The 16,490-nt window shown below is 40.1% G+C and overlaps 1 protein-coding gene and 1 pseudogene across 1 annotated transcript; one reads left to right on the top strand and one right to left on the bottom strand.

Annotated features, from left to right (window-relative positions):
* Positions 1 to 1,042: 1,042 nt before the first annotated feature.
* On the bottom strand, positions 1,043 to 15,351 carry LOC141829209 (uncharacterized). The gene is made up of 4 exons (XM_074716625.1): positions 15,075 to 15,351; positions 13,707 to 15,012; positions 12,538 to 12,804; positions 1,043 to 1,166 (listed from the first exon to the last, which is right to left on the bottom strand). Exons 1-4 carry the CDS (start codon positions 15,349 to 15,351, stop codon positions 1,043 to 1,045), a joined length of 1,974 nt encoding a protein of 657 aa, XP_074572726.1.
* On the top strand, positions 15,345 to 15,456 carry LOC141830254 (small nucleolar RNA R71; annotated as a pseudogene).
* The last annotated feature ends 1,034 nt before the right edge of the window (positions 15,457 to 16,490 follow it).

Below are 16,490 nucleotides of genomic sequence, written 5' to 3'. Positions count from 1 at the left end.
AGATCAACTTTCATCCAATCTACAATAAAATATCATGGGTTGAAGTGCCTTATTTCAAGTGGTAAGCATAGAGACATATGTTGTTTGAGGTTTCGAGTTTGAATCCTCTTAGCAACATGTATTTGTTGATTGAGGTGTTGTACGATTCAAGTCTTAGCAACATGTATTTATTGGCTAAGGTGCTGTTGAGGCAGTATGCTCTTATCAATATAGTGGTACCGTGCCTCCAAAAAATCCCTTAGGGGATTTTCTGATATGGGGTCGTTTCGACGATGGGGCCAGATCACTATAAAAAGTTTATCTACTACAATATTTTTTTAATCCCCGGGGCAATGGTGTCGCAGTAGGATATCCAGGTTGTCACCCAGACACTTGCGGTTCGATCTTCAGCTACGACGCATTTATAGGAATTTTTCTCCAAATGGGGAGCGCAATTAAAAAATGTTGGACGTCTAGATTGGCCGTTGCATGCACTTCTCGATTTACCTTGGTGGCCGATGAGAAACTTCTGTATTATATTATTTAGCTGGACTGAGGCCCAAAGAAAAAAATAAGCCCACAAACACAATACATTGGGCTGGAGTCTGGTCACCTCAGAGATAATCAATGAGGCTAACTGAGATTTATCATTTTTTACAATAAAAGACCATTGCATTTATAAAAGAAAGCAAAAGTGTAGAGATAAAGTAGAGAAAACATCTTTAAAAAGGGGGGGGGGGGGGGGGGGGGGGGGGGGGGGAATTTAATCAACACAAGGAAAAAACTTATTTTCTTTCGGAAAAAGTGATGTGAGTGAATAGTAAGTTCATTCATTAACATAGATAAATAAGGTTTAAGGAGATTAACAAGAATTTATAGTTAGAAATAACTCACTACCATAATGATTGGTGACACTACCCCTGCCCTGTATAAACAAAAACTGTGAATTAATATTGATTCCACTATCCCTTTCAAACTTAGCAATGAGAGGTATGGAAGCAACTAATACATTATGGAGGGGTCTTGTCTAAATCTTAGAATAAAGACAACAAACTAGCTTCAATCACATCCTAGGAAGCCATGAAGTCTCTACTTTAAAACCATCAGGCCTTAAACTTTTGCATTTGCCTAGCTTCTGAAGTGACCAAATACAATCCCCTCCACCGAGAATTCTAACATCAGTAGGTCTGCAAAAAGTAATGAACAAACTGCTCATATTATAACGAATAGATAAATGCTTCAAAAAGTAAACATGGAAGAAATAAGGCAAAGAGTAGTGTTATCTCTTTTGCAGTCATCAAGTGAAAATATGTAAAATTCTTATCTCCTAATTAACTCCATGAACCTCTGTTTTTATGAATGCACAGGTTTCCCCAACTTCAATTGATCAAGCTTCTTAACAAAGAAATATTTGGCACTCTCAAGAACTGGTTTAAGGATAAGTTACTTTGTGTTATTTTCAAAAGCTGCCTCAATATCCGTCTCCTTGGCTTTGCATTTTAGGTTACCAACTCCATGTTAATTTAGTTAGAGTTGTATTATATATAGCTAGTGTGTTTAGTTTAAAAGAATACTTAGTCTATTTTCTTTGAATTTTATTTTAAAATTTGTATATTTAGTTATAAAAAAGTGGGGATGTATCTAACCAAACTACTTGGATAGATAGGTTGTTCAAGCTGAATAACTTGGACTTAACAACTTGGGTCGCGCCTAGTGAATAGGTCTCACCATGTATCTTCATTTTTTATGAAGATGAATATAATTGTTTTCTCTGTACGTAAAAGAATAAGTTTTATTATTTGAATTAATTAATTAAGGTGTCAAAAAGTTGGCATTCGCCACAGCTAGCCCACAAGAGAAGTGCACAAGTGGGCATGGCTCTAGCTACGTACGCTTCTTTTGATGTTCAACATTAGGCCAGGTCCATGAACCCCTTCAACAATGTAGAGAGTCCTAATTCTTTAGTACTCTTCGTCATCCATGCTCATAATACTTAGCTTCCTGGAGCTCCAATTATTGAACTCAGCAGCAACTGCATTCTCTTCCAGTACAGAGCACGCAACATAGATCTCTCCCTATCCATCTAAAGCTTGATGACGATGCAATAGGAAGGCAAAAGTCGATCAGTCACCGACCACAGGCTCATCGACGACCACTCACAGTCGCCGTCGTCGCTGACGCAGCCCCTCCCCTTACTAGCCACCCACCACTTCGGCCTGGCCACTGGCCAGCCAGGTCGACGTTCAGTGCTTCTTTACGACTGTAAGATAACCCATCACCCGTCATTAGTACCCCATCTCACAGCTGGTACACATCACCAATTATATATGTTGTGAGTGAAAAAGCTATATATATATGTGAATATAAGTATATATATATGTAACGGAGATCTAACTCAAAGATATTCCACTAGCAAAATAAGTGGATAAAGGACCCCCAAAAATACTAAATGGTTTGGTTGCGTTACGATCCAAAACTCGCCTAATAGATTTTATGGACAAGGACCAAAACTTGACAGCAACATGGGCCATGGTGCATGGGAATAATGGAGTGCATTGTTGAGCATGCTGTCAATTGCATGAATAACTTTGTTTGAGTGCTGCAGATATTGGATAAGTGCTGCGGAAGACTGGAACAAGAAGCAAAGATGATGGGTGATGGATCGCAAAAGTCTTTACGTTGACAATTGGAGCAAGCAATACGCGTCTCGTCTTATCTTTGCTTTTGGAAATGTGGACTGCTTCTACCACTTCTTTTGACAATTTTGGATGTTCTGTTGGATGAAACACATATATCCATCCAGTCCCAGCACACGCTATATTATCTAAGAAGGGGTTAGTTGCTCGTAGTTTAATTGATTCCAGCTTATAGGATGAAGAACATATGTATATTTCACTATTTTGGACCTTGATCGAACCTTCTTTGCTCTTCTTGTCTTATTTTCTTTTCTTTGTTTTGCTATCTTTTAGTATTTCCCCCCTTTTTTTTAATGATAATGCAAAGTCAAAAAGGTATTTGTACACTATGTCATGACTCACCATTGATGGAACCGTGAGTCCTCTTTATGTGCAGTTGCAGAATTGACAGGAGAGAACAGCAGCACTACTTGGCGTACTGAAGATAAGTCAAAGCAATTATTCAAAAATACCTTCTTCTGAATTATATTTTTTATTTTTCTCGATTTCTTTCTTTTAAATGAGGGGAAAAAATAAACACACGAGAAGATTCAATTCCTGTAAGAGTTCGTGGGGCAAATCCTATCCTTTGTGCTTATTCATGTGTTCTATAAGCAGTCACCTGCTTCTCAGTAACAGTCGCAGAGCATATCAAATAGGAGCAGGGCACCGTCACCATGGCTAACTGATAGGACCTTGTGTCATTCTCTCATGGCAATTTTAAGGTGAACAGAGACAAGATGCAGTATCACTTGGTTCATCAAACTGCACTGCCACAGAACAATCCTCGCACTGGTCTCACGTACACCACTATGAAGAGAAAGCATCTGAGTTTGGATCTTTCTTTTTCAGCTAAAGGTGCAAACTAATAGCACTAGTTTTTCAAATGAGACACCCACTTTGCAGCTAGGATAACCCCATCCGAATGCTGATTTTTAACAAAAAGATGTGGAACTGAAGGCTTGTAGCACAATTGATGTCAACTTGTGCCATAAGTGGCCAAACAAGTGAGGTTAGGATTCATCAGTCGTCCAGGTATGAAACTTGTCTCTGCACAATTAGCAGCAACAAGGAACATGTACTCCATTAACTAACTAGCTAACGCACTTCCATCTAAAAGTCATAAGGCAGCAACAGTGGTGCAGCTTGCTAGTGTTTGGGGTCACCGGCATCTTTGATACTGAATGGAGGTGTCCCAAACCACACCACACTTGTAGATTCAAATCTAATATCTTAGAATGTGAAACAACTTCCATCACAAGGTCACTTGATGAATAGCATAGACACAAAGGAAAATAAACAGTTCATATGATTTGTCGAGAATTTGAGTCTGTAAAAATGAGAGAGAAGAGTACTCCATTAACTAGCTAGCTAACGCACTTCCATCTAAAAGTCATAAGGCAGCAACAGTGGTGCAGCTTGCTAGTGTTTGGGGTCACCGGCATCTTTGATACTGAATGGAGGTGTCCCAAACCACACCACACTTGTAGATTCAAATCTAATATCTTAGAATGTGAAACAACTTCCATCACAAGGTCACTTGATGAATAGCATAGACACAAAGGAAAATAAACAGTTCATATGATTTGTCGAGAATTTGAGTCTGTAAAAATGAGAGAGAAGAGTACACCGGTCATGTTGGTGTCCACACCTTAGATATTGTTCTTCTCAAACCATCCCAAACTCCTCTTTCAATATTGATAAAGAAAAGTGAAAAACTTAATCTCTAGTGCTTCGAAGACATTAAAAGTTCTTTCTAAGAAGAAAAATCTCTTCTCTATATGATTTTGATCTTTCCTAGTCTCCAAACACACACAAAACATTGACAATTTTAGTTAACACAATCCAAAACATACTAAAAAATCAACAAAATTAGGATTTTTGCATCTAAATGGCAACTGGTACAACATTAGATTCAAACACACTATGCAATTAGTGGCTCAGATGACACACTCACTAACCAACAAATCTATGTATTAAAGAGAGATTGCTCCATTAGTTCATCTGACAATATAAAGTAAAACCCCAAAGTACCTTTTTAGACTTGCCCCATCTTTGCACACACGTTAAAGTTATTTAGGAGGTGTTTGGTTTTAAGTTGTATTTTTTCAACGGAAAGTTGGGGTTGAAAATATGTAAATGTATAGTTGGGGTTGAGAAAAGGTTGAGAAAATGTAAATGTAAATGGAGTGTTTGGTGAATATGAGGTTGAGTTGTATTTTGGATGTCCATTTATTTATTTACCCTTACTAAAAACTTGAAAAAATCATATATATTTTTCACAAGGGTAGATGTGTAATTTGAACTTTCAGGTTGGCAAAAAGGACCTCCATAGATCCTTTTTGCCAACCCCCAATTTCCAGTTACCCCAACCGCATATGTACATTCACCATCTAAACCCAAACACCCATCATCTGTCTATTGCACAAATTTCGAAAACTCAATGGAACATTTACATCTGGGGAACCTTAAACCAAACACCCCCTTAATTTGTATATCTAACTTCACCTGAGTCAAGCATGTATGTAATTGACCCTATAATAGAGGTATTCAACCACGAAGGGAAATCTCCTAGATCTCTCCATTATGGATGATAGACATGTCTTCTTTTTTGCTCATCTCATGTCTTGAAATGCATTGTGCAATCTAAGGGCTTCTTCGTATGTGCTAACCATCTCGTGTTTTGAGACATCTCCAAATGATATGGGCTTTTTGCACCTTTCTTGTCAAGTGAATCTATATATCATGAGTCACCTTTAAAACTCTAAGTAGTAATATCTCCCTCCTTAATTAATCAACTCAATCAAATTAGACTCCTCATATTTTGAACAAATATCACCTCCCCTAAGATATGTTGTGAACTTGGATATCAAGTTTAATTATTGTCTAGGGTGAACTCAGGTTTAATTATTGTTTTGGGTGAACTTGGATATCAAGTTTAGAAAGAATGCAGACCCAACAATCCCCACTTTTATGTGTTGTTGCTTCACTGTTTCATCTAGTAATATAAGGTATATAGCCACCCTATTCCTCTCAACATGCTCTACCATTGCATACACCAAAATCATCTGACTCATATTTCACTCCTCAATCAACCCCTTGTGCAGCTAAGCTAGTCAATGGTATTAGTCAACCACAAAGGGAGATCTTCTGGATCTCTCCTTTCGTAGATAATCAGTACATCTACTTTTTTTCTTATAAATTGTGTATATTGTTATTCACGAACAATTTGCACATTCTAACTAATTCATCTATCTTAGAGATTTCTTTAAATGATGTAGATTTTTTACAACCTTTTGGTGGTAAACTTTGAATCTGACTTATGAAATTAGATTCCTCATTTTGAGACAAAAAAACATCTATCCCAAAACGCGTTGTGCTTCTCTAAGTACTTTTTTATGTAAAAGGGAATCCAAAAACCATTTGTTCATTAGTCAATAATTTGTTATAGACCTTCTTAAATACATACTAGGCTTGATAGTTTAGAGCCAAACATGGGTAGACCCCAATGAATGTTATCAAGTTATAGTTTGTTCTTCTTACTTTTTAGGCTAGAAAGTTGCCCACCTTATTATTGTCTATAGCAACCCGTAAGGTCCTTTACTTTCAGGTCTTTATTCATCTAGTCTTCCAATTTAACTAGCTTGCGCTTGCAAGGTTTAGGATATCCCTTCCACTCCATAGCTATCTTGTTCTCCTCATTGTCCATCCTTTGTGTTAATTTACCAACACCCTGTTGGCATGTAAATTTATTCCAAAGATAAGTTGACTTCTTAAACCACAAAAGAAAGTAGTCAAAATCAATTTGACTCCATGTGACTCTTCATCAACTATGCAAAGTTTAATTATCTTACTATGTTCAATGAAACTCTTTATGACAAGAGTCATTAGTATAAACAATAACAAAATCTAATTGTCTTGTGTTTAGTGATGTGATGTATTAATTATAGAAGGATGTAGAAGCATGAGTCTAAGTGTATAAATAGAGACTTTGTATGATGATAAAAAATATGACAATAAAAAGAAAACATTCCTCTTCATAAAGTCTTTTTCATCTCTCTTCATACTCTCTCACAAAGGCTCTCTTACATTCTTGTTTCCTCATCTGATATCCATCAAATTCCAACAAATCTGGTATCAGAGTCATATACACCAATGGCTTCAACAATCTCCCTCCAAGTGCCAAAGTTAACCAAAGACAACTACAAAATGTGGAGTATACAAATAAAGGTTCTACTAGGAACCCTTGATGTATGGGACCTTATGAAGACCGATTATACTATAGTCAAAACAAGTGATGGAAATGGGCAAGCTCTTAAGGCGATGAAGAAAAGAGAGAAGAAGGTCTTATTTACTATCTAACAAGGAGTAGATGAAGCCGCTTTTGAGTTGATTGCTTTAGCAACAACATCACAAGAGATTTGAGAGATATTGAAGACAACATACAATGGAGTAGATAAAGTAAAGAATATTCACCTACAAACCCTTGGAGCTCAATTTGAAGTACTACAACAAGAGAATCAGAAATAATTTCTGATTATTTCTCCTGAGTTATCTCTATTGTTCATCAAATGAGACGAAATAACGAGAAACTAAAAGATGTTGGAATCGTAGAAAAAATCTTAAGGTCTTTAGACTCGAAGTTTGATTTTGTACGTAGCTGTGACGATTTAGGAATCAAAAGATTTAGTGATGATGATTGTGGAAGAGCTTATGGGATTCCTTCAAGAATATGAACAAAGAATATTAAAGAAAAGTGAAGGAAGAACATTAAAGCAAGCACTCCAAGCCAAACTATCATTCAAGAAGAATGAATCATACAGAAGAGGCCCTTAACAAGGAAGGGATTCTATATGAAAAGAAAGAGGTAGTCGTACTTCTAACTCTAATGAGCACACTCAAGATTAGAATGATGGAAATGAAGATAATCAAAAAGGACATGGACATAGAAGAGGTTGTGGTGGAAGTCGAGGTCAAGATCGTAGACGAGGTAGAAATACTAGATGGAGATAGAGTCGTACCTATGTTCAATGGGGTCTGAAGCGAATAATAAAAAGTAGGTCCTTTTGTTGCGGTAAATAACTGTAAAGTTCAGTTTGCAAATAACAAATATACTAAATATATAAATAAACCAGTAACAATATATTACATTAATAAAAAAAAGGTCAAGCAATCTTTTTTGTACATCTTTGTATCTTTCACTCATGTTAGACCTGTTGTCGTACCCCTATCCTCTTATGTCATCAATGTCAAGCCTAATTCTAGTTAACGCATTCAGAAGTTTACTTGATAGCCCAAGACCTGATGTGTCAATGACCTACAAAAACTCAATTCAATATTCTTCTACTTTTGGTGTGTCTATCAAATAATCTAAGCATTGTAGCACTAGGGACATTTGTTCTTGATGATTCGCATCTGGAGTACAATCAAGTATTATTGAAAAATATTTTGCATGTTTAACTTTTGGAATAATTGTCCTTTTCACTTCGTTTGACAAAGTCTCTATCAATTCATTCTAAATTTTTCCGCAAGTGCACGGAATGTCGCCAAGTAATAAAAAGATCGAATCCACAGGGACCGTGGAACTACTTACTAAATCTAGCACAAAAAGGTGGAGAGAATATAGATCATGAGTTGTGTGGGGGAGATGGGAGTGTTTTAAAGTGCTTTATCCTAAAAGTCAGAGAAAGGGATCGACTGTGACACTGATGGGTGAAGCGATCCTAGGATTTCGGACTCCTCAGAGAATGGATTAATCGACTTGGATCCTCTACCTTTCCTCAATAACTGTTCAATTGTAGGAATGTCAACCAAATTATCCAATTCAACCTCGTCAGGTATCCTCGAATTAAATCATTGGTGTTCTTACGTCACTCGTTATTGGTTTGAAACGGTTCTAGAAGCCCGGTTCAAGGTCTGCCCGTGTCACTCAGGCGCCCCGGAAATACTAAAAGAACCCTATCCACTGTCACTGGATATCCTTTTACAGATCTCTCCCCAATAACGAATGACCGCTAACTATCCCTCATAGGAATTCAACTATGTATTAGGAAACCCCTCGGAATCTCGCCCGGTTCAAGGTCTGCCCCTTTTACAGAGCGCCCCGGTATACGGCCTAATGATTCCCCAATTCATAGTAAATCCCTACCCTCATGGATTCACACACACACAATTTATCATCAAGTACAAGCATAAATCCACAAAGCAATGCACAGTATTTCATAGAAAACGGTAGATTAATCAAATCCAAATACAATCATCCATTACATCTGATTTATCCTACATCCTAGAATCTAGGGAAATCTACTCCATAGTCGTGGAGAATACAATCCAAAGGAAAGAAGAGAATACATCTTGTTCCCAAAGATAAACAAAGAAATGCAGGAAACTAGACTTATCTTCTTCCTCGGAGTGAAATCTCTGCGTAGATGAGATGGAAATGGTCTGGAGCAGTCGGATCGGTGATGGATCGTCGAATCTCTCTCCGAAATAGGCGTCGGCGGCTCTAGAACAACTCCGGTGGCTCTCCAAAGTCTCCCCCCTTTCCTAGGTCTCCATTAGAGACCTATTTATAGTGCAGGGTTCGGAAGCAGCACGCCCCCGTGCACACGGCCGTGCCTGGGAGGCACGGCCTTGTGTTGGCTTCGGGCACAAGGTAAGGCACGGCCGTGCCTTGGGGGCACGGCCTGAAGCTGTGAAGTCTCGGATCTGGGGCACGGCCGTGCCTCTTAGGCACGGCCCAGACTTCCTCCTTCTTTTGATGGCACGGCCGTGCCGTGGGAGGCACGGCCACACACTGGCTGGAGCTGAATGGCTGGACACGGCCGTGCTTCTGAGGCACGGCCTGCTGCTTGGGCTCTTCTGTTCTTGCACACGGCCGTGCCTGTGAGGCACGGCCTTCAGCAGAGGCTGGCTCCAAGGTGAAGACACGGCCGTGCTTTGGAGGCACGGCCATGAACTGGCTTGATTCTGTTTTGAAGCACGGGTGTGCTTTTGAGGCACGGCCTCTGGCTGCCCTGGCTGAGGGGATTTTGGCACACGCCCGTGCCCATTGAAACACGGCCAGAAGTTGAATAGACATGGCCGTGCCTATGAGGCACGGCCCTGTCTTGCCTGATCTTCACACGCCCTGTCTTGCCTGATCTTCAATAATACTCCGTTTTGCCCGTTTTCGCTCCATTTTCCACCCTGAAACATGTAAAAGCACGAGCAGATCTCCGAACTAGGAAATGTAGAATATATGCCCTAAATGCATGAATAAGGGATGCAATACATAAGAATAAAGCAATAAGCTCAGAAAGATGTGCAAATAAAGCATGAAAACAGGTATACATCCTACGCACATCACACCCCCAGACTTAAACCTTTGCTTGTCCTCAAGCAAAAACTTAGCGTCTAGATGTAGATAATCAATGCAAGCAATATAAATATCCTAAGCACAGCAATCTAATCTTATCAAACATGAGTAATGGTAAGCATGAAACTCAAAATCATCAAAACAATGGCCTAGAAGTAGTTCATCAAAAAGTGACAATGGCCTAGAAGTAGTTCTCTGTGCTAAGTGCAAAAAGTGACCTAAATCCATTTGGTATCAAAATCCTTACTTCTAGTCAAGTCGTCATGCTACCGAATTCCTAAGTGTTCCCGGCCTTAGACACTTACCTGCCACAGGCTTGGTTCATATCTTCCATTGCACAAGGTCTCAAAGGATTACCTCAAGTCAAGGGAATCAAATCATTTATTTCCCCAGTAACCGCTTTTCGGTCTCAAAGGGGTAAATGACAAGTTTCCACTCCCGATACTGTTTTTTTCATCCTTTTATTGTTTTTGCAATTGCATTTGCTTTTATTGCAAACGGTAGAGTGTTTTGCTTTTTCTTTTTTTTTTTTTTTTTTTTTTTTTGGCAAGGATGTAAGATTTTTCCAAAAGAGCTTACATGCCTTGAGTTGGTCCAGTAACCAAAATGCAATGGAAGATCACCATGGAAACACTAGTACTAAGCAGGTTTCATGAATCATGACTACTTTCAGAAATCTATCAACCTCCTAGATTAGGTATAAGTGAAAGAGATCCTAAAACCAGGCCAAGGTTTGACTATCCAAGTTATCCTAGCTCACTTCCTACTTATGAAGATAAGAAAAGACATAGTCCTAGGATACTATCTACAAGCACTAATCATCCTTATCTTAACAAAATGCTACTGTTCTTGCAAGAGAAACAAGCATCAGATGACATGTTGATTACTGACATGATAATCTACCGTGCATAAAGCAAAATTCAAAGCAAATTGCAAAAACAAATTTCAAAGCAAATTTCAAAAGCAAATTTCAAAACAAATTGCAAACTAAGTAAAGAAAACAAACTTCAAAGCAAAGTTCAAAGTAAAGTGCAACTATTTACACTATTTACATTTTTTTGTGATTTTTTTTTTTTTTTTTTTTTTTTTTTTTTTTTCCCCCCAGACTTGAACTTTTCTACATTCCTCCGTAGTCTGGAGGAGGAGGAGGAGGAGGAGGACCCCATATGGAGGAGGATATGTAGGAGGTCTAGGTATGTGGCCTACATTCTGGTGATACTGGTAAATTTCGGCCACCTGCTGTCGTGTGAGGTCCATGGACCTCCTATATTGTTCCTCCTTATCCCATTTTCATATTGATGCCCAAAAAATCCATCAGCCCTCCTATGAAACTCATTCGCCCCAGCTAACTGATCTTGTATCCCCCTAAACTGCTCCTGATTCATTGTACCATACTCATTCAACTGCCGTTGATAAGCAAAGTGCTCTTCATGGAGTGTGTTTAGGGAGGTACGAAGTTCAGAAAAATCATAAGCCGAGCCAGACTCTCCGTATGCAAAAGAATGTCTAGGTGGCTCATGATATGAAGGCTCATGATAGGCAGAGTCTACTCCACCAAATGCCATCGGTGTTCTTTCAGGAGCAAGCTCAGTCTCATGGTCAGAAGGCTCATAATGTGAAGGTTCATTTTGATATTCAGGTTCTTGGGTCAAGTGTATGGTGCATATATGGGAGTAGAAGGACTAGGAACTGGAGCGCGTAAAATCCAATTTTCAGCATTTCTAATGGTGGTCCTTGGATGGGGTAATGGAAAGGCAAATCCATCATGAATATTAAAAGCATACCCCTTGGATTTCCACCATCCGTCCACTTTATCATCTTCATCGCCAACAAGTGTCTAAATCTATACTAGAGTTGCCATAAACCTGTTCTAAATTATCAAGATTGCAACCCAAAGACGAGGCGATGACAGAAATAAAGCCGCCGACCATTATCACTCCAGTTGAAGACTTAGAAATTTTTATCAAGTTTTGGAGAAAATGGAACCCTGTATCAAATTCCACTTGATGAAGCATTGCCCAGATACAGTATAGTTCAAGCTTCCTCACCACGCCATCACTCTCATATCGTGCAAAAATGGTTTTGGTCATGACGCGGTGAACGTATTTAAAAACTGGGTTTTGCATCAAGGTGGACTTTGATCTTGAAGGGTCATAGGGTTCATTTGATACTGCAATTTTTCTCCAAAACTCGACACTATTAAATTGTTTGTCTAATTCCCTAGTCCATCCAATTGGTAACCTGAAGCAGTTATTGAAGTCTTCTAGTGTCCATGTATACTCTGAATTAAACATTCTAAAGGAAATAGTTCCTTCATCGTTATTTGAACCATGGAACTGGACTTCTAATGAACTAAGGAATTCAAGGGTTATTTTTGGGTAAGTTGGCAGTTGAAAATTCATAAAGTCCAGCCAACCTATGTTATCAAACATCCACTCTACATCTTCCTTAATTCCTAATCTTTCCATTGTATACAAATCAGTGTAGCGAGAGCAATAAATGTTACGAGCAGCTAAAATATTATACCTTGTTCTTTGGATGTCGTTGCGAAAGATGATGCCGTGGGGGTTGTCGACAACGACTTCCTCTGCTGCTCTTCTCTTCCCCTTTTCAGTGCTTCTCCCTCTCGAAGGAGCTTCCTCTCGCACTGCTTCTTTGCCTTTCCTCCTTCTTGAGTCATCTCCTTTACTAGATTCTCCAGATCTGCGGAATCTTTTCATCAAATGGCTCATCCTGAGAGACATGTTGTAAGAAAGTAGATCTGAGCAGATCTGGGGGTAGTTTTTGCTAGATCTGCGAAGAAAAAGGTCAGATCTGAAAGAAACAAGTGAAAAGATTGAAGAAGTGAAGTTTAGGGTTGAGTTGGGGAGAAGAAGGAGGAAGAAGAAGAGGAAATTGCTATTTTTAGGGGGGTACACGGCTGTGCCTAGGGAGGGCACGGCCGTGCACCCCTTTTTAAGTAAAGGAGGCACGGCCCGTGTGGATCAAGCACGCCCAGCTCTTGGTTGTGTCGGCAGTGAAACACGCCCGTGCCTAGGAGGCACGGGCTGAAGTTGGCATGGTTCTGTCCGCACACACGCCCGTGCCTGTGAGGCACGGGTGGAAGTTGGCGCGGCTTCTGTTCAGACACACGGGCGTGTCTCTGAGACACGGTCACTAGCTGGTGTGGTTCTGATCTCTGGCACGCCCGTGCTTCTTGAGGCACGGTCTTGAGCTGTGATGGTTCTGTTTGCACACACGGCCGTGCTTTTGGAGCACGGCCCAGACCTGTTGCCTTCCTTATTGACACACGGCCGTTCTAATAGACACGGCCTCAACTGCAAATTCCAAAATAAAGAACATGGCCGTGCCTATTAGACACGGCCCAGTTTTATTGCTTGTGGTTTTCCGCATTTCCCTGCAAAAACAAGGAAATTTTATTAGGACTCAACAAAACAAACTTAACGAAAGAAAAGTATATGTATATGAACAAGAAAAGGAATGCAAAACAAACAAAACCCTTGGGTTGCCTCCCAAGAAGCGCTTGTTTAAGGTCATTAGCTCGACCCCTTATTAACTAATGTACAAGGGATCATTGGTTGCCCTATCGCAACCTTCCCCTTGGTGGGACTTTGTATTTTTGTGATTTTTTACATAGCTCCCTTATTTGCTTGGCTGGAGCGGGTGTATCTTCCAGCAAAAAAGAATTTTGGTACAAGCTTCTTCTTGGTTGGGTGGTCTCCAACCGGCACAAGTGTGGAGGTTCTGGCAAGTAGGCATTACTGTCCAAAGAGAGGCTGAAAGTGATCTTCTTGCCACCAACTTCTAGTGAGAGCTTTCGGTTCTTCACGTCGATATTGGCTCCCGCTGTGGCAAGGAATGGCCTTCCCAAAATAATGGGGATACTCGGATCTTCGTCCATGTCAAGCACTACAAAGTCGGTGGGGATTGTGAACCCCCCGACTTCTACCGGAACATCCTCAACTAGCCCTTTAGGATATCTGCAAGTCTGGTCAGCTAGTTGAAGGGTCATCGGTGTCAAGATTAGATCCGGATATCCACATTTAACGCTTGTAGTGTATGGGATGATGCTGACACTTGCTCCTAAATCACAGAAAGCTCTTCCAATAGAAATATTTCCAATCTTACAAGGTAGGAAGAAGCTACCTGGATCTTGAAGTTTCTGAGGAATTTTGTTGTTCAAAATCTTTTCAGTAACATCCTCAGTAAGTGCCACCACATTCTTTGGCCGGGTGATGTCTTTTGTGGAAATTATTCCCTTGATGAACTTGGAAAATTTGGGCATATCAGTTATTGCATCAAGAAAAGGAATTTCCATCGTGATGTCCTTCACCCTTTCATACCACTTTTCAAATTCTTCATCTCTTTCTTTGTATAGGAGTCGCTGCGGGTACGGTACATTCTTCACTTTGGATTTTTGCTCTGAAGGCCCAGCGGGTGTTGCGGTCTCAACTTCCTCCAACTTGTCTTCAACATGGGGAATAGAGGAAGGAGGTTGCACAGCGGCTGGGGTGAAGTATGTACTTTCCCTAGGAGCAGTCACCTGAGGCTCTATATCCTTCAGGGTCCGTCCGCTCCTTAGCTCAATAGCTTTGCAGTGCTCCATCGGGTTGAACTCTGGTTTTCCTGGGAGTGTACCCACTGTTCTGGAGGAGAGTGAAGAGCTTATCTGAGCAATCTGGGTCTCTTGCATCTTCATCCTCTTGTCGTGGTCATCTAATTTTTCGTTGATTTTTACCACGTCTCCTTGAAGCTTCTCCAGAATTTTCAATATTTTCTGGGTATCAGACACTTCTTCACTAGCTTTAGGTTGAAAAGATTGATTTGAAGGCCCTCCTTGATAAGCATTGTTGTTGTTGCGGTATGAAAAGTTGGGGTGATTCTTCCAACCCGGATTATAAGTATTTGAATATGGGTTGTTCCTCTGATTGAATGCTCCAACTGCGTCACACTGCTCATATTGAACTATCTGATTCTGAGGTGCTACAGCTGGACACATTTCTGTTGTATGATTAGAATCCCCACATATATCACAATTTACGTTGCTACCGCATGGACCTTACCAACATTCATCCCTTCAACCTTCTTTGTAAGCGCGTCAATCTGCGCATTAAGCTTAGTGAATTGGTCAACATTGTATTTCCCAGGAATTTTCTGTGCACTACCTCTCTCGTTAGCCCACTGATGGTGATTAAGTGCCACACTTTCAATAAACTCTTCGGCTTCTTCAAGGCTCTTATTCATCAAAGCACCTCCTGCAGCGGAATCCAAATATACCTTCGTTTGATAGTTAATTCCGTTGTAGAAGGTGTGTATAATAAGCCATCGTTCCAAGTCCATGGTGTGGGCACTTCCTTAGCATTCCTTGAAATCTATCCCAAGCTTCAAATAAGAGTTTCACCTTCCATTTGCTGAAAGCTTGAAATCAAGATTCCTCATGTGGGCTGTCTTGCTTGGGGGATAAAATTTGTTCATAAAAATCTTCACCAATTTCTCCCAAGAATCTATGCAATTTGGAGGTAGAGAATGATACCAGTCCTTTGCCCGATCACGTAATGAGAATCTGAAAAGAATTAATCTCTGAACGTCAAAGCTAAACCCTTGTTGCCTTCTTGTGCTGCAAACATCTGAGAATATCTCAATGTGAAGGTGAGGGTCTTCGTGTGGACCACCCCCAAACTGGTTTTGTTGTATCATTGCAATGAAACCAGGATTAAATTCAAAGTTTGCTGCTTCAATGTTGGGGATGGCTATGCATGACGTTGAGCCTCTTGTTTGTGGTGCGGCATAGTCTTTCAATGATTTCTGGGCCATTGTTGGTGTTTGTACTTGAATAACTACTCTTTGTTCTCGAAGTCTCCTTCGGAGTGTTCTTTCAATTTCTGGATCAAATGGGAACTCCGAAGGATCGGCCCTGCTCATGCACCAAAGAAAAAGAATGATTAGATTGCCAGAAAAATCAAGAATATATGTGCAAATGAATTGTACCAATGAATAAAATGAAAAGAAATAAAAATAAAGAATGGGGCTATGTATGTATAAGAAAATAAAAGAAAAACTTAATGTGCTAAATTAGTAAATAATTGCGCACGATCCCCGGCAACGGCGCCAAAAACTTGATGTGCTTCCGCAAGTGCACGGAATGTCGCCAAGTAATAAAAAGATCGAATCCACAGGGACCGTGGAACTACTTACTAAATCTAGCACAAAAAGGTGGAGAGAATATAGATCATGAGTTGTGTGGGGGAGATGGGAGTGTTTTAAAGTGCTTTATCCTAAAAGTCGGAGAAAGGGATCGACTGTGACACTGATGGGTGAAGCGATCCTAGGATTTCGGACTCCTCAGAGAATGGATTAATCGACTTGGATCCTCTACCTTTCCTCAATAACTGTTCAATTGTAGGAATGTCAACCAAATTATCCAATTCAACCTCGTCAGGTATCCTCGAATTAAATCATTGGTGTTCTTACGTCACTCG

This window comes from Curcuma longa, chromosome 5 (assembly GCF_044706935.1).
Source record: "Curcuma longa cultivar G26 ecotype Majalengka, Jawa Barat chromosome 5, ITB_CL_G26_1.1, whole genome shotgun sequence".
Lineage (NCBI taxonomy): Eukaryota > Viridiplantae > Streptophyta > Magnoliopsida > Zingiberales > Zingiberaceae > Curcuma > Curcuma longa.
Note: the sequence above shows the minus strand (reverse complement) of the source record. Positions and strands in the feature narration are given on the sequence as shown.